Below are 21055 nucleotides of genomic sequence, written 5' to 3' on the forward strand. Positions count from 1 at the left end.
TAGAAACAGTCCGTCCCTGTCGGCATTTGATGAGTTTCGGTGTTTGTTTTTTCTTGGAGCCGTTCCTCTGCAAGCCGTCTTCTTTCCCGTCTGCACGGTTTGTCCCAAGAGCAGCCCAGCCGTGGATCCAAGATTCTCCTCGTTATTATCTTGGGAATTCCCTTTACCTCCTTCCTGTCTTGGATCCCATTCATGTACCTTCCTTTATGAAGCATTGAGAACTTTTGCCCATTTTTTAAAAAGTGGGTTTCTGTCTTCCTAATATGGAATTGTGAGAATTCATTTCATATTTTAGATTACAAGTCTTTAGTCAAATATATGTTGCAAATCTTTTTTTCTCATCAGTAATTTGCCTTTTCATTTTTGAAAGGTGCCTTTTGAAGAGGAACTGTTTTAAATTTGGCTGAAGTCCAATTTATCAGTTATTTGGTGGTTTGTGATTTTGGGGTTTCAGCTAAGAACTCTTTGCCTGGTCTGGAGTTGCAAAGATTTTCTGTTAGATCCAACAGGCCTGCCCACTCCTGTGTTTGGAGTTATTCTGAGACATCTTCATTACTTGCTCCTTCCTTTATCCTAACGTCTCCTAGTTACATGTGTAGCCAGTAGCCCAGATTCTGTTATGGTCTAACAGTCCTCTAATGCTTCTCTCCCATTATTGCTCTGCACTAAAGCCTCTTGCCAACAAAATTGTTGTACTCTTGGTGCCAATGCAAACCATCACCTCCTGAGTTGTTTCATACGAGTTCTATCTAAAAATGTTATTTTTCTTTCTTTAAGTTTTAGAGGGGAAAAAAAAAGAGGCTTAGGGTCTAAGCTTATTCATTCATTTATTTGTTCATTTTCAACAAAAACTTTGTCTGCCCGCCATGGGCACAGACACTGGCAGTTGGGTGTGCACAGCATAGCTGGACCTTGTCCTGTGTGTTTCCAGTCTGGTATAGAAGGTGGAACATGCCATTATGGGTGTGATACATGTGGCAGTTGTGAGGTGGATGATCCGCCACATGCCTTCTGAATCAATTGAGAAATTAATGTCAGAGACCAGTGGAATCAAAGGTTCAGACTTACTGCTGATAAAGCTGGACTAGAGAAAGTGGCTTTCACCCAAGGCCACACCAGTCTTCCTATGCCTCCTACATCTCATTAAACTTGCCACTGGGTAATAGGCAAAGCAGCTGCATAGATACTTGCCTCCTTTCCTCAGGATGGGCAGGGGATGGTAACTGTAAGAAGCAGCCAGAAACCTGGAAGGGAGGCCACATGCTCACAGTCAGGCAGGTCCCAAAAGAGAGAGCCAAGGACAGGCCAGTCTCCTCTCATCACACACGCCTGAATCCCTATATCTCCAAACAGGTAAGTGAGTTAGGTAAGGAGAAGGGAAATAGAGGAGCAGAGGCATTCTCCCCCATGACTTCTGCAGAAGAAATTTTGATTTTGTGAACTCGAGCAGCAACTGGCCAAATGGTTTCGAAAACAGACGTAAAAATTCTTTAGAAAATTTTGTAGTAAAAAAGTTCTGTTTGACATTGTGGGTGGTCCTGGTCTATGGAGAGGCCTTCAAAAGCCAGAGCACTACTTAAAATGCTCAATATGTGGCCTGTGGGCTGGCTACCATTTGTCAGCAGTCAGCAACAAAATCAGGAGCTTATGTCAGGATGAAAATCAGTTGCATCGCAAAGAATGCTGTTAGTTGAGCTGCTAGAAGCAGCCAGAAGCCGCTTGTGTTTTGTAGCAAGACTTTCTCAAGGAATGAAGCAAAGTGCTGATGTACGTACATTCTGGCACACGTTTCTTACCTAACCATGCACTGGCACTTTGAGTAGCACTGGCCTCATGCCTCCCTGACGAGGTGGTGACATCTCACGCCCTGCCTCCCCTGGCGAGGTGGTGATGGGTAGTAGACAGCTGATGTGCTGGACATGGCGAACCTGACCCTTGGCCTGTGCCTGCCCAGGTGATCGCCATGATCAAAGGCCTGCAGGTGCTCATGGGCAGGATGGAGAGCGTCTTCAACCAGGCCATCAGGAACACCATCTATGCGGCATTGCAGGACTTCGCCCAGGTGACGCTGCGTGAGCCCCTGCGACAGGCGGTACGGAAGAAGAAGAACGTCCTCATCAGGTGGGTTTTCAGAGGCCTTCAGGAGCTCTCAGACATAAGCATGCAAGGTACCCATCAGAGAGGATGTACTGACTCAGCCACTGAACACACACAGGTCCTTCCGGCAAGCTCCAGAGGGCTTCTTAGGAGATTGGAATGAATTAGGCCTTCAGCTCTGGGTTTGAAGTCCATATCCACTGCTGTCTAGCTGTGTGAACTCAGCCAAGTTACTGACCTTCTCCAAACCTCAGTTTTCCTCATTTGTAAAATGGGGATTATAATGCTACCCGCTGCCTGTTGGGATGATGAAATGTGGTAGTCTGCTTGTAGACCTAAGCACATGCAGCATGGAGTAAGTACACACACATCTAAGCTATTATGAAAAGTAAGCACACATAGATTTTATAAGACCAATGAGACTCCCCTATACAGGAAGGAAAAATAGACATCTTACATCACTCAAGCTCTGTCTCACTTGATGGGCTCAGAGCTGGGTTCTCAGGCATCCCTTGGACATCAGAACCATGTGAGGTACTTGTTTAAACACCGATTTCTGGAGTGTACCTTAAATCTGTTAAACCAGAATTTTGGAATGGGGGCAGACATAAGCATCTTCACAAACACCCCAAGAATTCAAATGCGGGTGGTCCTGGGACACTGTGGGCCCTAGAAACACAAGCTTGCAGAGCCTTTCTCCCATGGTGAAATCTGGTCTGCGTCTCCATTCTTCCTTCCACAGTGTCCTACAGGCAATTCGAAAGACCATCTGTGACTGGGAGGGAGGGCGAGAGCCCCCCAATGACCCGTGCTTGAGAGGGGAGAAGGACCCCAAAGGTGGATTTGACATCAAGGTGCCCCGGCGTGCTGTGGGGCCGTCCAGCACACAGGTAAGTGGCTCCAGGCATGGGCCAGCTGCATTGACTCAGAGGCCAGCCAGGCTATGGTAGATCATCATGGCTGGCCGTGGGCAGTGAGGCCAGGAGGCATTGGTCAGGAGGGGCAGGGTTGAGTGGCTGCTCTGGTCTTATTCTGCCATCTTGTTTTGATATAGAAAGGAGGACCGCTGGCTTAAGATTCAGGAGACCTGGATTCTAGTCCTAGATACCTGTGTGACCTCGGGCACGTTACACATCTCTCTGTGCCTCAGTTGTTTAACCTGGCTAATGGGGATAATACCACATCCACCGAGCCTGGCTATCTTCTAGTCCTATGAAGTATACATTCCAAAGTGCAGAAGGAGTTTAAAATGGAATCTATATGCATCTATCCTGTCCCTCTTTAATAAGCCCTGGCCCTTTCCCCCAAAAGTTCTGCCTCTGACTTGCTGTGTGATCTTGGGCAAGCACCTTGACCTCTCTGAGCTCTGATTATCTTCTCTATAAAAATGGAAACTGTGGATGAGATTGTGTTACTAACAAAATACCCCTTGGTTCCACATCCTTCCAAAAATGCCAAGTATTGAAAAGCCCTTGTCCCCTTAGAGGAAGTCTAGTATTTGGAAACACACAGAGTTGCCAGCCAGAGCTTCTGCAGAAGCAAGTCAGCAGCAGTGCCTGGCCTTGAACCCTGGCTTATCCAGAGCAGTCATAACATTACAGGAAAAAAGTCAATAATCTGGGTATCTTAGTTAAATCCCTGCCACCTGCTTAAGGATAGGTAGTTTCTGGTGATATTTTTGAGGTACTAAAAAGAGCAGATGGTTCTCATTGCAGGTTTGAGGGTCTCACAGGCCTCACTTCCTATGACCTTTAAGCCTCTCTCTGCTGTGAATCACCCAAGATGGACCATCTGAGGCCCACGTCCCTACCCTTCTCCCTGTGTGTGTGTCTGTGTCTGTGCTGGGGGCTGGGGCAGGGGAGAGGAGGGTTCTCGGCAGGGTCGTCCTAACCCTCCTTGGCTTCACAGCCCTCTGCCAGTTTAAATCTCACTGCTGGTTGTAGAATGCCCCAACGAAGCATCTGCAGATAGTTCTCTGTAGTATCAAGGGTTGAGGTCCTGGGGACATTGAGTAGGGCTTCCAGGTGTTTCTGTAAGTTTTAAGACATGAGTGAGCAGGAGACAGACAAGGCACAAAAGACACTGGAAAGGAGGAGGGGGCTCAACAGGCAGAGAGAAAAGGAGAGAAGAGGAAGGAGTATTTGGATAGACAGTATGAGAGGGGTGGGTCTCCAGCAGTGAATCCCCCCACCCCGACCTCCACCAGGTCCTGCTAGGTGGCACAGTCATGTTGAATAAACTCCTAGACCACCAGAGTTAGGAGAGCTCTTAGGGAAAAGCTAAGCCCTCCCCCTATCTTACGGATGGGGAAACTGAGGTCTAGAGAGGGGAAGTGACTTGTCCAAGTCACAAGGTGAGTCCCAGGCGGAGGTGGGACAAGAACCCAGGTCTCCTGACACCCACCCAGGGCTCTGGGGTCTTCAGGACACAGTAGACACGGGCATCTCGCACAGTTGGGATAGAGACTGTTTTGGTGAATTAAATGCTCTGTTAAGTATATGAGAGAAGAGTTCAGCCTCATATGGGTGAAACCACTTTTCAAATAGTTAGAGTTGGATATAAACCAGACAGCATCCACAACAGATTAGATGTGGATTCTTCCTTTGAGGACTTGAGAGGCCATCATTAGAAGAGTGCTTCTCGGCTCTAGGGATGATGAGACGGGCCCCCCAACAGGGCTGCAGATGGGGGACTGTCTGAGGCACCGACAGCCACCGTGGCTGCTTTCCCACAAAGGAGGCCCCATGGCAGGGATGGTGGGTCACACATTTATGTGGCTGCCCTGCCTGCGTCAGTGCCAGGCATGTGGTGGGGAAGAGCCCAGGGAAGCTCCAGAGGCAGCAAAGACAAACGCGGTTGCTGGGAGGTTGGAGTGTCTCAGAGGCGGCCCCCGGCAGTGGCGGCGGCTTTCCCATCGTATACAATACCTCTTGCTTTTCTCTCTCTCTCTCTCTCTTTCTCTCTCTCCCTCTTCCCTGTCTCTCCTGCCCTCCCATTCCCTCTTCCTTCTCTCCTATCTATGTCTTAGGCCTGCCAGTGGTCCCCGAGGGCTTTGTTTCACCCCACTGGTGGCACACAGGGCCGAAGAGGCTGCCGATCCCTGGTATCACACCGCCTGGCTGGGTTGGTTTGGGTACCCTTCTCGAGGAGGCAGCAGGAATGGACTAGCCTGGCTCCTCAAGGCCCCTTCCAGCCCTAAGATTCACACACAGATGATGTGGAGAGATGTAGATTAGCAAAGAGAACCACCCCACCGCACTTGCATCCTTTGCACTTAAGGCACCCTGTAAGCGGGAGTTAATTGTCTAGTAGCCTCCTGTGTAAGTACCAATGTTAACCCGCTTTCCACCCCGGACTTCGGCAGGCTGTGCAGTGCAGCTCATGCCACCAAGGGGGCGCCATCACTCAGCAGTGGGGTCAAAACGCTGAGGGTCAGGAACAGGTGTGGGAGGGGGCTCATTCTGATCTTATCCCATTTCTCAGTTCCTCAGAATGTTAGTGCTGAAAGGGACTGGTGTGAGAAGGCATCTGGTCCAACCCCCTTGTGTTACATAAGACAACTGAGGCCCAGAGTGGGGGCTTTGTTGCCTAAGGTCACACAGCAAATCAGCAGCAGTGCCTGGCCTTGAACCCTGGTCTTTTGACTCCCAGTCCAGTGCTCCACCCATGGCATCTGTGGCCCTCTGGGAAAGCAGGGAGTGACTCCAGGGTGACACATGATGAGGTTCTCCTCTGATATACACACCCTTGGCCAAGCAGAGCAGGGAGTTACCTGGTTGGCCAGGTCCACTGGCCCAGGAATGCCATGGGGCCCGGTTTGGCCATGAAGGTTTTCACAGTTCCGCATTTATTTCTCAAACCTGAACTGGTGCTTCCTTAAGACAGTGCTTTTTAAGAGCAGATATCTGCAGAAATAAATAAATAAATACAACATGAAGCAACCTCTTCCCCAGGGTGGAGGGCCAGCTTTTGACCTTCTCCTCTTGCTTTCTTCTTCAAGCTGTACATGGTGCGGACCATGCTTGAATCGCTCATTGCAGACAAAAGCGGCTCCAAGAAGACCCTGAGGAGCAGCCTCGACGGACCCATCGTCCTCGCCATAGAGGACTTTCACAAACAGTCCTTCTTCTTCACACATCTGCTCAACATCAGTGGTGAGCTGCATCCCACCCCCGCTAGGCATTGGGAGAGGGGATGAGGGCTCTCAGAGCCACTGAGACCACCAAGCCAGGCACTGCAAAGGGACATGATTGTTGACCATAAGGGACACATATCCCCACCAAGGAGAAAACACACACTTTCCAGTGGGCTTTTGGAGTTAGCAAACGCCAGGCTCAACTCAGCTGTTCTGACCTAGCTAAATTTGTCCAGGAGATACCTGTGGCTAATTCGTCATAAAGTCCTTAGTAGAGAGGGATTAAAAGCAAGAATATGCACATACACATAGTTGCTGGACTCGCTACTCAGCCGCAGCCAAGCACTGATTAGTACTTGCTGCTGCCCGCAGCGGGGGCTCTCAAGCCACTTCCCAATCCTTTGTTTGTCACAATTCCTCTCCTTTTAGTAAGAGGTATGGGCGGGGCGTTGTGGCTCAAGTCTGTAATCCCAGCACTTTGGGAGGCTGAGGTGGGTGGATCACCTGAGGTCAGGAGTTCAAGACCAGCCTGGCCAACATGACAAAACTCTAAAAATACAAAATTAGCTGGGCGTGGTGGTGCATGCCTGTAATCCCAGCTACTGGGGAGGCTGCGGTAGGAGAATTGCTTGAACCTGGGAGAGGTGGAGGTTGCAGTGAGCCGAGATTGTGCCACTGCACTCCAGCCTGGGCATCAAGAGGGAAACTCCATCTCAAAAAAACAACAACAAAAAAAGATGTATGTCCAGGACAGGAAGAGTAGTATCTCAGGGACATGAGTCTTTTTATGTCCACCCACATTGAAAAGAGTCATTGTAACAAACAGTACAAATTTCTCCATTAGAGAGTAGCCAGGGAAGGGCCTTCAAGGCCTCAAAACTGCACGGGATCTAGGAACTAACACACATAAGGGGTCAAGGAGCCACAATCCAGTTGAAAGTGGGTTCTTGGGGGCCTATCTTGACACTGTGTTTTTATAATGAAGCATAACGAACACACTTTTGTTGTTGTTGAGATGGAGTCTCTCTCTGTCACCTAGGTTGGAGTGCAGTGGTGCAATCTCAGCTCACTGCAACCTCTGCCTCCTGGGTACGAACAGTTCTCCTGCCTCAGCCTCCTGAGTAGCTGGGATTACAGGCCTGCACCACTACACCCAGCTAATTTTTTTTGTATTTTTAGTAGAGACAGGCTTTTGCCATGTTGGCCAGGATGGATTCAAACTCCTGACCTCAAGTGATCTGGCTGCCTCAGCCTCCCAAAGTGCTGATATTATAGGTGTGAACCACTGTGCCCAGTCACGAGCGTACTTTTCATGCTTAGACTGCAGGTTTTCAGGATGGCTTTGTAGGAGGGTGATGGGAACTACAGGGGCATCTAAAGCTCTAAAATGTCGCTGCCTCCTCTTCTCCACAGAGAAGAGGCATTTAACCACTGCCTCTCAAGCTTAACAAATGCCATTTTCCAAGTAGATGTTAGGTGTGCCTTTAAGTAAAAGAGAGCGGGATCTGTTAATCAATATTAAGACCTGCTGCGTACCTAACACAGTGACAATAACAATAAAAATAGTTAATAAAAACAATAAGAACTAAGGCCTTTCAGCGCTAAGTGTAACCCAAGGCTCGTTCCCTTATACTTTCAGAAGCCCTGCAGCAGTGTTGTGACCTCTCCCAGCTCTGGTTCCGAGAATTCTTCCTGGAGTTAACCATGGGCCGACGAATCCAGTTCCCCATTGAGATGTCCATGCCCTGGATTCTAACGGACCATATCCTGGAAACCAAAGAACCTTCTATGATGGAGTAAGAGGCAGGATTGGGCCAGCAGGTGGCTCCTGGGGTGCAAGTGGAGGGCAGTTTGCCAGGGAACTCCTTTCCAGAAGGAGGCACTAAGTTGAAAAGAAACCAGGCCATGTGCCCCACCACGGGGAGAGCTCAGGCCAGACAGAATCATTTAACTAAGCCTTGTAGATAAATTCTGAAGTCTCCCAGGCCAACTGCCCTTCCTATGTCTTGTCAGCCTCATAACAGCTCTGCTCAGAAAGTAATCATCTCAGGATCAGGAAGCTCGTATTCTTAACTGCCACCTGATGTCTTTTAGTCCCAGATAATGTTTACAAGTCTTGGTTTTATTTGCATCTCGGACTTTTTATTTCTTTGGTCTGACTGTAAAGTAAGTTGTTCCTAAGTGGTGGAGGCTCTGGGAACATCAGAGACAGCTGAAAGATGGTCTTTTCCTGACTCTGAACTTGTTTCTATTTCCCAAGCAAGTATAAAACTGTCTTCCTTTAGGGGCGTGGTTAGTAAGCAGCTGGCTGTGTTTTTCCCTCTCCAGGTATGTACTCTACCCTTTGGATCTGTACAACGACAGCGCTTACTATGCTCTGACCAAGTTTAAAAAGCAGTTCCTGTACGATGAGATCGAAGCCGAGGCAAGTGACGTGCTTCTCTTTTTCCTCCTTTAATCTTGCTCCAAACTCTGGATTTTTCCAGTCTTTTGCTATTAGCATGAAGTAGGAGTATGAGTGACTTGTTCTGGAGAGGAATCTCTGTGATCGTGGCCGTCAGAAGACCTGTGAAACCTCTGAGGGCAGAAGTACAGACAGACACCCAGCTCAGGGCCTGCTGTCCTTCTCCTCCCACTCCCAAACTCTGTGCTGCGCCATAAAGGGCTTCGTGTGCATGTGTATAGATACCCAAGCTCTGTCTGCCACCTCTGCTCAAAAACAGTGTCTGGACCTAAAACCTATGATCACACACATCCATAGTGCCATCCAGAGGTGAAGCCAGGGAAGAGAGCACACGGCCCTGGAAGAGGCTTGAGCCACCTGTATAAGCTTCTCAGAGCTAGTTCTAGAAGGGGAGAATGGGACCTTAGTGCACACGCCCATCATGACCCTATAGATTCTTTGCCTGGAGGGAGGTCCGCTGATGACCCTTGAAGCACAAAGTGCAGGGCAGAGGCCTCAGTGACCTAGGGCTGAGGAAAGCACTAAACACAGCGCTGTGCTTTTGTGTTCTGCATGCCATGTGGGGTGTGAGATGAAAGATATGAAAGCTTTTTGAGTCGTTAACCTTATGGGGCCGAGGATCTGGTGAGAAAAGAATTGAAGGTTAATCATGTATATATTAAACATAAAAGACTTAAAATATTAAATATGATAGTGAATATGATCTGTTTCCTTTGACGTTACGCTCTTACCTAGTTAAGAGAAGGCAGGTAAGAGTGTAACCTTTACCCCACCTCATGGTCATTTCCTGCTCTTGCCATTTTTGGAAGATTTGGTTTGATTCTGTGTCTGGTGTGAATTCTTTTCCCACCTGAGCATTACAGTTTATCACTGATGATAAGACTAAAATGACAAGACTTTATTCATTGAAAACCAAAAAAATTTAAGCAAAGTTTGAAGGATGGGGCTTTTAAATGTGACTATCAACTTCATAAACAAATTTGCAGCCAGGTGCAATGGCTCAACACCTGTCATCTCAACATTTTGAGAGGCCGAGGCTGACAGATCACCTAAGGTCAGGGGTTCAAGACCAGCCTGACCAACTGGTAAAACCCTGTCTCTACTAAAAATACAAAAATTATCTGGGCATGGTGATAGGTGCTGGTAATCCCAGCTACTCAGGAGGCTGAAGGAGGAGAATCGCTTGAACCCAGGAGGTGGGGGTTGCAGTGAGCCAAGATCACACAACTGCATTCCAGCTTGGGCAACAGAGCTAAACTCTGTCTCCAAAAAAAAAAAAAAAAAAAAAAAAAGAAATTGCAAAGTAAAATACACTGAAAAAAATAAGTCTAATAGATGAGATGGATGGGGAAGCTGCCAAGTTAGCGGGTGAATATGAGCACTGACAGGTTCTGATGGTCTGTCTGTTGCATCCCCCCAGGCAGGTGGCCTCGGAACAGCCGAGAAGGGGGGCCATAGGGAGGTTGGTTCCTCAATAGCCTTTTTGAACTTTGCCTTGTCTGTTGACTGACTGAGGACCCTGAGAGCAAGGGACCAAACCTCCCAAAATTAGCCACAGAATCTTCTTTTTCCCCTTCAAAGTGTCTTTCCCCGGAATGCATTTCGGGCAGTCCTGCCAGAATGGCCTCTTTCAGTTGGCTGAGTTTCTGTGATAAAGCTGAATGGGTACCAGTAATGTTTCCTGCTTCCTCTCTACCAGGTGAACCTGTGTTTTGATCAGTTTGTCTACAAGCTGGCAGACCAGATCTTTGCTTACTACAAAGCCATGGCCGGCAGGTAGGAAAGCCCAGGAGCTGTGAGTACCAATCTCTTAAGACTGCCACCTGGAAGACGTGACTTTCTGTTGTGAAACCTTCCTTCTTTAGCACCTGAAGAAAACAGAGACACTCCACGGGCCCAGACTGGGTGCTGACATAGAGTGGAAAGGAAACTAGGCAGATAGGGTGCTAACCTCACACAGCCTGCAGTCTAGCAGGAAAGACAGACATTGACTAAAGGCCGATGAATGCACAGTGACAAGGAGGTTAGATGCTCTCTCTCAGGGAAAAGCTCATGGGAACATATGACAGTTAAATTTGAATAGTTAAATCTTCGGGGCGGGAAACTAGGAAGGCCATCTTGCGGAAGTATTGTCTGAGTTCTTATCCGAAGTTGGTAGGAGTGAAGAAAGTAAAACTAGGTGAAGGATGGGGCAGGAAGTTGCAGGCGAAAGGAACTGCTTGTGCAAGGATTCCTGTGGATTCATACATGTCAGTGTCTCTTCACCACCACAAGAGGGGGCAGGCTGCCTGATGTGGCTGGGGAGATAGGCAGGGCCAGAGCACACCAGTTTTGTAGCTGCTTCTGCTAGGAGTGGAATGCCTCCAGATGGTTTCAAAAGTACCACAGTACCACAGTGACCTGATTCGATTTTTATTTGCTTTTGAAAGTCTCCCTTAAAAATATAAATATGTGAAGAATGAATTGGAGAAGAATGGGTATGTGCAAATCAGACGGGGCCAGTGAAGAAGTCTAGATCAGAGATGTGTCCGGCTTAGAGGCTCCTGGGTATTGCCAGTATATGTTGATTTCAACCCTCACGAGTTCTTGGGTTTCAAGAACCTATAACAGCACTGATCAAGGAAAACCTCAAATTTTATATATAGATATTTCCATTCTTATTGGAAATCCAAACATATCAACCGGTAATTCCAAGGATAGTTCCTTGCCTTAATAAATTTTCTTTCTATGAAAAGGATTTGCTTCATTTTGCTTTTAACAGCCAGAGTAGCCCTGATATATTTCAAATAGGAGCTGATGTGCAGGACACCCAAGTTTCTGTTAACATAGGCTGTGCATTCAACAACGTGACTCTTAAAGGCTGCAAAGTATAGGAAGCATGCATGTAGGGCCTTTCCCGCATGGTCACTGGCGGGGGCTATGCCTGCACCTTCACTCTTGTCCACGTTGGCTGCCCGACTGCTGCAGTCTGTGCACAGATGCTCCCTCCACCCTCACCCCTTCCACCTCGTGGCAGTTCGAAATGAAGCCGTGGTCATTTCTGGAAGGAAACTGACCCAGCAGATCAAGCAGGAAGGGCAGCAGGAGATGGAAGAGTGGGTGGCCTCAGGCAATAAGTGGCCACAACTTAGCGTGATCCTCTTTGCCGAGCATCCTGCAAGTCACTGCTATGTCCTCAACAAAACCAGGGCAGCTGCAGGTATGGGAATCAACAGTGAGACAGTTGTGAAACCGGCTCCAATTTCAGAGGAAGAATTGTTGAATTTAATGAATAAACTGAATAATGATGATAACGTAGATGGCCTCCTTGTTCAGCCGGCTCTTCCAGAGCATATTGATGAGAGAAAGATCTGCAATGCCATTTCTCCAGACAAGGACGTTGATGGCTTTCATGTAATTAATGTAGGGCGAATGTGTTTGGACCAGTATTCCATGTTACTGGCTACCCCGCGGGGTGTGGGGAAAATAATTAAGCGAACTGGCATTCCAACCCTAGGGAAGAATGTGGTTGTGGCTGGAAGGTCAAAAAATGTAGGAATGCCCAGTGCAATGTTACTGCACACAGGGCACATGAACGTCCCGGAGGTGATGCCACTGTCACAACATCTCATCGATATACTTCCAAAGAACAGTTGAAGAAACATATAATTCTTGCAGATATTGTAATATCTGCTGCAGGCATTCCAAATCTGATCACAGCAGATATGATCAAGGAAGGAGCAGCAGTTATTGATGTGGGAATAAATAGAGTTCACAATCCCATAACTGCCAAACCCAAGTTGGTTGGAGATGTGGATTTTGAAGGAGTCAGACAAAAAGCCAGTTCTATCACTCCAGTTCCTGGAGGGCTTGTCCCCATGAGTGGCAATGCTAATGAAGAATACCATTATTGCTGCAAAAAAGGTGCTGAGGCTTGAAGAGCGAGAAGTGGTGAAGCCTAAAGAGCTTGGAGTAGCCAGTAACTAACTATTGTGTTTTCTGTGTCACGAACAACACTCCGAGCCAGCTCAAGAAGCAAAGCAGGCCAATAGAAATGCAGTATTTTTCTTTTATTCCACTGAAATCATTTAAAATGATGCTTTGTATTTATTAAAAGCTTAAATGGGTGGGTGTTTGCGCACACACCTGCGGTACCTTGCCAGGGAGCATTCCACTATCATGCAGGGTCATGTGATCTAGCCAAGCGCAGCCATGAACCTAATGGTGAACATGGGAGACATTGTCGTATGGAGAATGGGCGCTTAACTTTGTCACGCCCTCAGTTAGACATTTGCCTTTTCTAGGATTGCATTTCCCAAGTGCTGTTCCCGTAAGAGTTGATACTCATTTTAGGTACCAAACCTTTTGAGTTCAGCTGATCAAACCAAAGGAAAAGTGTTGCTAAAGGAAATTAGGGGAAAGGTGAAAAGGAAAGAAATGGTAGTAATTGAGTAGAAAGAAATTAATGTATGTATGTATTGATTGGTAACCAGATTTATCTAAATAGAACTGAAGGGCTGGGCGCGGTGGCTCACGCCTGTAATCCCAGCACTTTGGGAGGCCGAGGCGGGTGAATCACGAGGTCAAGAGATCAAGACCATCCTGGTCAACATGGTGAAACCCCGTCTCTACTCAAAATACAAAAAAAAATTAGCTGGGCATGGTGGCGCGTGCCTGTAATCCCAGCTACTCGGGAGGCTGAGGCAGGAGAATTGCCTGAACCCAGGAGGCGGAGGTAGCGGTGAGCCAAGATCGCGCCATTGCACTCCAGCCTGGGTAAAAAGAGCAAAACTCCATCTCAAAAAAAAAAAAAGAACTGAATTGGCTAGGAAAAAAACCCACATGTTAATTGTTTTCCTACGCTGTCTTTTTGAGGCTTAGTCAGCCATTGGGAACGTTTGGGATTGAGGGACCTTCTTTGCTATTAGTCCTCAGTTTAAGTTGCTACCCTTCAGTAAGTTCTCCCGATTTTAGTTTTCTAGGATTGAAAGGCTTCTTTTATACATTATTCGTGTGTATTGTCATATTTGTTTTTTGCTGTATGCTTTAACTTCATTGTTAAATTTTTGTATTGTATAGTTTCTTTGATTTTTTTTTTTGAGACGGAGTTTCGCTCTTGTTACCCAGGCTGGAGTGCAATGGCACGATCCCGGCTCACCGCAACCTCCGTCTCCTGGGTTCAGGCAATTCTCCTGCCTCAGCCTCCCGAGTAGCTGGGATTACAGGCACGCACCACCATGCCCAGCTAATTTTTTGTATTTTTAGTAGAGACGGGGTTTCACCATGTGGACCAGGATGGTCTCAATCTCTTGACCTCGTGATCCACCCGCCTCGGCCTCCCAAAGTGCTGGGATTACAGGCTTGAGCCACCGCGCCCAGCCTCTTTGATATATTTTAAAACCTATTTTTGAAAACGAAACTTGGCTTGATAATCATGTGGGCAGCTCGGGTAAGTCTGCAACTTACTTTTCCACCAAAGAACTGTCAGGAGCTGGCTGCTTTTCTCTGATGCACCCTGTTGACTGTTCCAGAAAATTTTTAAGAGTTTGCATTAATATTGAATTTAATCAGACTTTTGGATTAAAGGGTTTTTTTTTCTTTTTTTAAGGAAAAAAAAAGAAAAGAAAGCATGCATGTAGGATTTCAGAGGAAACAGAGAACACAGCCTTTCACAAAGTAGTTACTTAATAGGCATCTGTGGATGGAATGGGATGTGGTTCTAACAGTGAGTTGGGCTTCTGGCTTCTGCAAGACAATTCTGATTCCAAATATGCTGTTTCATCCTCTATAGAAACAGACTCAGGCGTGTCGAACCCTGGGTCTTCTTCATCTGAAATATGGGCTTTTATCTACACCCTTCCCTGTAAGATCAGTGATTTTTTTTAAAGTATGGGAAGTTGAGGAGGTTGAGAGATCTGGAGAAAGCCCAGGAGGAAAACAATGAGCTAGGTCAGTCCTGTTCATTAGAAATGCCATTTGGCCACAAATGTGAGCCAGAGATGTTATTTTAACTTTTTTAGTAGACATATTTTAAAAAGGAAAAGAAACAGGTGAAATTAATTTTAATAATATATTTTATTTAACCCAACCATATCCAAAACATTGCAATTTTGACGTATACTCAATATAGAAATTATGAGAGATTTTCATTTTTTTTTTTAAGTCCTCAAAATCCAGTGTGTGTTTTATAGTCCGTCTCAATTTGGGCCAGACACATCTCAAGTGTTCAGTAGGCACAGGTGGCTGGTGGCTACTACTTTGGACATGTAGATTTAGATGATGTCTCTTTCTTGCATAAAACCTTTAAATGACTTTTAGTTATGTCTGGAATCCACCTAGCCTCTTAACTATGGCCTGTGTGGCCCTACCTGGCCCGGCCCCTGGTCTGATGTTATAAATTCATCTTGCACCATGCTCTCAAGCCTGCACTATACTTGATCTACACTGGCCGTCTTTCCTTTTCTCAAACATAACCAAGCTCAGTGTGTCAATGATAGTCTTCCTCTAGATCTTTCCAGTTTTATCATTCAGGTCTCTGTTTAGCAAAACTTCTTTAGAGAGACTTTGCCTGACTTCCTAAAACTCCAAATGGTCCCATTTTATTATTTTCAAAACACTTGGTACTCTGCAATCCATGCTGCAGTGTGAAAGATAATAACACTCCCAGCTCATAGGGTTGTGGTGAGATTTTAAATGACGTGTGTGTGTGTGTGTGTGTGTGTGTGTGTGTGTTTCAAGTGCCTGGGAAATAATAAACACTATGCAACTCTTACCTATTATCTGAAATTTTTTCATTCCTCCGTTTGTGTTTATATTATCAGTCTTTCCTCACTAGAATATAAGCTCTATGAGGAGCTTTGTATTCCCAGTACCCAGGATGTTTGCTGGGAAACACCAAGCATGCACTCAATTGGTTTTGTGGTAAATAAATAAGAAGAAACTGGCTCAACTACTATGTTGCCCATATTTAACTCAGAAACTGTTTCACATATTGAGCTGCTGTGACTGAAAAGGAATTCGAAGAAACTTGTCTAGAGCAGAAAACAATTCTACTTAAGATATATAAGCTGGTGCTCTGTGGGTAGATCCCATGGTCTGAAATAGATGTACCTGGGCAGTTGAGAATCATTCACTGTCTGTTTACTGGTCTTGTTTAACTTTTATCCCTCCCAGTGTCCTGTTGGATAAACGTTTTCGAGCTGAATGTAAGAATTATGGAGTTATCATTCCATATCCACCGTCCAATCGCTATGAAACACTGCTGAAGCAGAGACACGTCCAGGTACGGTGAGAGGAAACCACCATGGAGATGAAAGGGGCAGGAGAGAGCAGCTGGGAAGTCAGCATAGAGATCAGAAATCAGGCCTGGGTACTGTCTGCCCTGCATGCCCAGTGCGAGTTTCTGAGCTCAGGTGTAGCACAGCCTCAGAATCTCACAAACAGTACGGGGGCACTGGGCTTCCTTTGGTTCAAGTCCTGGGCTTCTCCACCCATGTATAACCGACCTTTCACAAGTCATGACAATCAAAGCCTTTGTCTTATCACCATAAGCTGCAGCCCACTTTTTTCAATTGGGACTGCCACTCAGAGATGGGTAAATCTGTCCCTGAACAGGGCCCAAGTGCTGCTCTCAATGAGGAAGACGGTGGCGCTTTTGAAAAGAAAGCATGTCAGGGCAAATCCATGGTAGAAATTGTTTTTTTGTATGTGTGCAGAGTTGGTTTCTATTAACATTTGACCCTGGATATAGTTGCTAGGAACTGAGAAACGTCCCCATTTAATAATGTTAATGTGAGGCACACAGACAACAGAAGAGATGGCTCAGCAGATGCCGCCCTCCTCCCAGAGCCCTGCTGTGGGCCAAGCAGGTGCAAAATGGCCTTTATGCTGTGATATCCGTGTGCTATTATGTGGCCCTGGTCTTTGTGAAAGGGCCAGGCTGAGGCAAAGACCGTGCCAGAGGTAAAAAGCAAAGGATTCATCTCAAACTCTGAACATTCCCTTTGCTATGAGAAATCCAAGGGAAATGGAGAATCGTTAAGAGGGTCAAAATAGAATCTTTCCTTCTGCCAACAGCAGGGGCTCAATGAGAGCTTTTCCTTCAGCCTCTCAGAAGATTACTGCTATCCGTTACAATGCAGCCAGAATTAGCCACAGGATATTAAATACTGAGGGCTTTATGTGTACATGAGATCTATAAGGGGCCCCAGTTGGTTGGTAGAAAATTTATGCCAAAAGAGAAGTAGAAAAAATAAAACACTTAAGAATAATCATTTGGTACCTAGCAAAGCGCTGGGGACACAGCAGGTACTCGACAAATGTTCATTGCCCTCACATAGCATCTGCAGTAATGCCTGCGTGTACCCCAGCAGAAAGGACCTTAAGCTATATTTTCCATCCTGTAATCAGACTTTCATTCTTTTAAATTTTCCCTCATGAAGGCACAAAGTGGGCCCTTGCTGAGGCGGCTGCTGTGCCCTGGTGACTGAATTGAGCAGAGGAAAGATGCAGGAAGAACCTCAGGGCCAGATTTAGGATGTCAACAGAAACATTTATGGGAAGCCAGAGCCTACCCGAGCCCCTTCCCACAGCCTGAGTGAATCATATTTTCCCTAAACTTCCTATATAAGCCTACAGGGAAGTCGAAAGAATAATACCATGAACACTTATTTACCCTGTAGCCAGATTTGCAAGTATTAATCTTCCACCTTATTTTGTTCACATTCTCTCTCTCCTGTATGTATTTTCTCTCTAGCACCTATACAGTGTGTGTGTGTGTGTGTAAAGAATATACATACTGCTATTCTTAACTATTTGAGAGTTTAAGTTGCCAAATATGACATTTCACCCCTGAATGCTTCAGCCTGTATCCCCTAATAACAAGGACATTCTCTTATAAAATCAGAATAGAAACCGTCCCAGTTATGTCCTTTATAATTTTAATGCATTTCCTATCGGTGCATGCACATAGTTGTCAGGTTGTCAATGTGAATCTTTTTTTGTTTTGTTGGTTTTAAGAGAAAGGGTCTCTCTGTCACTCAGGCTGGAGTGCAGTGGTGCAATCATAGCTCACTGCAGCCACAAACTCTTGGGTTCGAGCTATCTTCTGGCCTCCTGCCTCCCAAGTAGCTAGGACTACGGTGTATACCACAACACGCGGCTATTTTTTTATCTTTTGAAGAGACATGGTCTCACTATGTTGCCCATGCTGGTGTCAAACTCCTGGGCTCAAGCTATCTTCCTGTTGCGGGACTTTTCCTTAGTTCACCTAAAGACAGGGTTCTTGTCCGTCCCATGGACATGAAAATTTAGGCTTGAAGACAGTTTAAAGGGTGGGTAAAGCAGGGTTTTATTGGGTGAAAAGTAAAAAAAGCAGGGAAACAGGGACAGTCACAAGGCCAGAGTCCCTCTGCTAGACTTCCCATTAGGCCATTGGAATCCCAGGTTCCACACAGGAAGAGGAGGGGCCAGGCTCCTCCCTGCTGCAAACATCATGAACTTCCCGAGGCTCCATCTCAGTGGGCAGGCTGGTTGGAGTTTCTTCAGGGACACTGCCCCCCACCTGGCTGTGTCACTCCTACCTTGGTTCCCCTAAGTGCTGAGATGATGGGCATGGGCCGCTGCACCTGGCCCGTGTGAATATTAAGTAACTTTTCTTTCTCTCTCTTCATCCAGCTGTTGGGTAGATCAATTGACCTGAACAGACTCATTACCCAGCGCATTTCTGCCGCCATGTATAAATCCTTGGACCAGGCTATCAGCCGCTTTGAGAGTGAGGACCTGACCTCCATTGTGGTAAGAGTCTGGGAGCTGATGGGATTTCTGCTCTGGGATTTCTCAGACTAGAAGCCTAGATGGGGATTGTAGTTAGTCTAGTGCTGGGCCAGTTAAACAGGGGCAGTGAGTCTCTTTCCCATCTGAATGGAGCTGGGAAAGAAAGACTTACACAGAATAAGAATAATCTTAAGTTCATGATTGTCTCGGGAACAATAGAGTGGAGGGGGTCTCCCTGAGATTTCTAGAGAGGCCCACCCTCAGACACAGCTACATGTTCCTAGGATTCTGCAAACTGAACGAGTAGGTGAGTGGTCCCAAGAAGCTAGGGAAAATTGCACAAGAGGATTGGCGTCACGGGTATGCAGTAGAAACAGGGCACAGAAGGGCTTTGCAGCTGGTTTACTGCTTTGCTGTCACCATCTTGAAATTCCTAAACAAGGGGACCCCACATTTTCATTAAACATTGTACCCTGCAGATTATGTAACTGGTCCTGATGCACAAGCCTGGAATAGGCCTACTCCTCTCTCCCAGAAAACGGCAATTTAAACAGCTCTCTGCTGATTCTGTCTCTTCAAGAATTAGAGTAAACTTGATTGATTGTTCTTTTAGTGAATCAAAGGAAGACTTCAGTGCTTTTAAAAAAAGATGAACAGAAGGAATAGGAAATGGAAAATCACCATAGAACATAATAAAGATTATAAGCAAGAGCCATCAATGAATGCTAAAATAAGTGGGCAGAACTTTGAGAAAAATGTTGCATTATTTCTCTTATATGAGGTTCCTACAGTAGGCAAATTCGTGGAGACATAAAGTAGGATGGTGATTGCTGGGGAAGAGGGACATAGTGTCTGATGGATACAGAGTTTCAGTTGGAGAAGGTGAGTTTCAATTCTGGAAAAGGATGGAGCTGATGGTTGCACAAAAATGTGAATGTAGTTAATGCCACAGCACACTTAAAAATGGTTACAATGTTCAATTTTATGTATATCTTACCAAAAAAAAGTTTTAAACCAAAAAAATCTTTGAGAAGAAACAGAATACTTGCATAATCTGAAACTCTGTCTCCCAAGATATTTATTAATTACAAAGGGAAGAATGACTCTGCAATGGAGAAAATTAGACACCATCTTAACCAAGTATCAAAGTTAATATCACCAGTAAGACATATTGTTGTTGTCATCATATATTCTTGCCAAAATGCACAGTCTCAATCTAACTATGAAAAAAATATCAGGTAAACCCAAATCAAGTGCCATTCTAAAAAAAAAAAAAAAAAAAAAAAAAGTGAACGATACGATACTTTTCAAAAGTATCCCGGTCTTGAGGGACAGGAAAGACTGAAATCTGTTAGAAATTAGGAAAGAATAAGGGAATGTGGCAGCTAAATGCAACATGGAATCCTGGATTGAATCTTAGAACAGAAAAAGGACTTCAGTGGGAAAACTGGTAAAACCTGAGGAAAGCCTGTCGTTCAGCTAATAGTGTTGTATCAAAGTTAATTTCCTTCTGTTGATAATTGTACTGTGGTTCTGCCACATGTTAACAGTGGGGAAGCTGGGTAAAGGATACGCAGGGTATGCTGTTTTTACAACTTTTCAATAAGTCTCAAATTATTTTTAAATAAAGGTGGGTTTTATTGTAAGTGGACAAAGTAGCAAATAAGTGACACTGAACTAGGACTCTGGCGTCTTACCTGGGGTCCCTGTCCTCACCCTGCTGCTTCCTAGCTGGGTGGTCATGTGCAAGTTACTCAGCTTCTCCACCCCTGTTTTCTCATCTGTAGAAATGGAAGGAATATCAGAATCCACCTCTTAGAGTTACTATAGAGATAAAATGAGATACTGCCTGGAAAGAGCTTTGCAGAGTTCTTTGTATGCATAGTTAGCCCTTCATAAGTAATAGCTAATGGGAAAAAAAGATGAGAGAAAAAGTAATTTGGGGCTGCAATGCAGTGATTTCAGGTGAATTTTCAACAGAATTTCTTAGGACTTGACCTAACTATCCACCTAAGTCCTGGGTCACTTACTTCAAGAGACTGCAGTACCACTCACGTTTTGCTGAGAAATCGTTCGGCCACCTCTATTTTGAGAAACAGAGTTACTCTTTAAGCCAAATCGTTAGCAGTGATTAGTTCCAAGTGGTGGGATTTTTTTTTTCCTTTTTTGTTTTTCTGTATCTTCTAATTTTTCAATAATGAGCATATCTTATGGTAAAAAATATATATATATATATTTGGGATAGATGTGTCTTCATGGCCTCCTCCCACCTGTTCAAAAGCACTAAATGTTCTTTTAGCTGGGAACGAAATCAAAACAAGCAGTGAAAGCGCTAGTTTATCAACTGAAGGCAGTGGCTCCCCAGAGAGCACCAGTTCCTGGGAAGCCCATGAAGAGAGCTCAGGGAAACACTCTCCTGGTGGGTCAGGATGACCCCTGCTGGCCCTGGCTGAGCAGCTTCTACCTCCTCCAAGAAACAAAGTGGAGAATGAGTTCCCCTCAGCCTCTCCCTCCACCTGAAAAACTCCATTCTAAAATGGGGAGGCAACTTGATTCTGAGCTGGGAGTGTTGCAAAGATTTGGGGAGTTAGTCCCTCTAGTTTTCC

At 45.7% G+C, this 21055-nt stretch overlaps 1 protein-coding gene and 1 pseudogene across 9 annotated transcripts in view; both read left to right on the top strand.

Moving 5' to 3' along the window:
• Positions 1-21055, top strand: part of CYFIP2 (cytoplasmic FMR1 interacting protein 2) — a 140203-nt gene that overhangs the window by 54836 nt on the left and 64312 nt on the right. For 4 of the 8 annotated variants that reach the window (XM_035283382.3, XM_078358598.1, XM_035283381.3 and 1 more), the window contains 9 exons: positions 1955-2121; positions 2840-2987; positions 5126-5200; positions 6098-6251; positions 7872-8028; positions 8561-8657; positions 10396-10472; positions 15849-15957; positions 18351-18470. In XM_035283382.3, coding sequence (XP_035139273.1) covers positions 1955-2121; positions 2840-2987; positions 5126-5200; positions 6098-6251; positions 7872-8028; positions 8561-8657; positions 10396-10472; positions 15849-15957; positions 18351-18470 — 1104 coding nt within the window. The remainder of the gene's footprint in view (positions 1-1954; positions 2122-2839; positions 2988-5125; positions 5201-6097; positions 6252-7871; positions 8029-8560; positions 8658-10395; positions 10473-15848; positions 15958-18350; positions 18471-21055) is intronic. The other 4 variants (XM_078358596.1, XM_078358605.1, XM_035283384.3 and 1 more) reach the window with 1 other exon arrangement.
• On the top strand, positions 11180-12801 carry LOC144580665 (bifunctional methylenetetrahydrofolate dehydrogenase/cyclohydrolase, mitochondrial pseudogene; annotated as a pseudogene). The gene has a single exon (XR_013530606.1). The product of XR_013530606.1 is annotated as a bifunctional methylenetetrahydrofolate dehydrogenase/cyclohydrolase, mitochondrial pseudogene (transcript).

The sequence above is a fragment of the Callithrix jacchus genome, chromosome 2 (genome assembly GCF_049354715.1).
Source record: "Callithrix jacchus isolate 240 chromosome 2, calJac240_pri, whole genome shotgun sequence".
Taxonomy (NCBI): domain Eukaryota; kingdom Metazoa; phylum Chordata; class Mammalia; order Primates; family Cebidae; genus Callithrix; species Callithrix jacchus.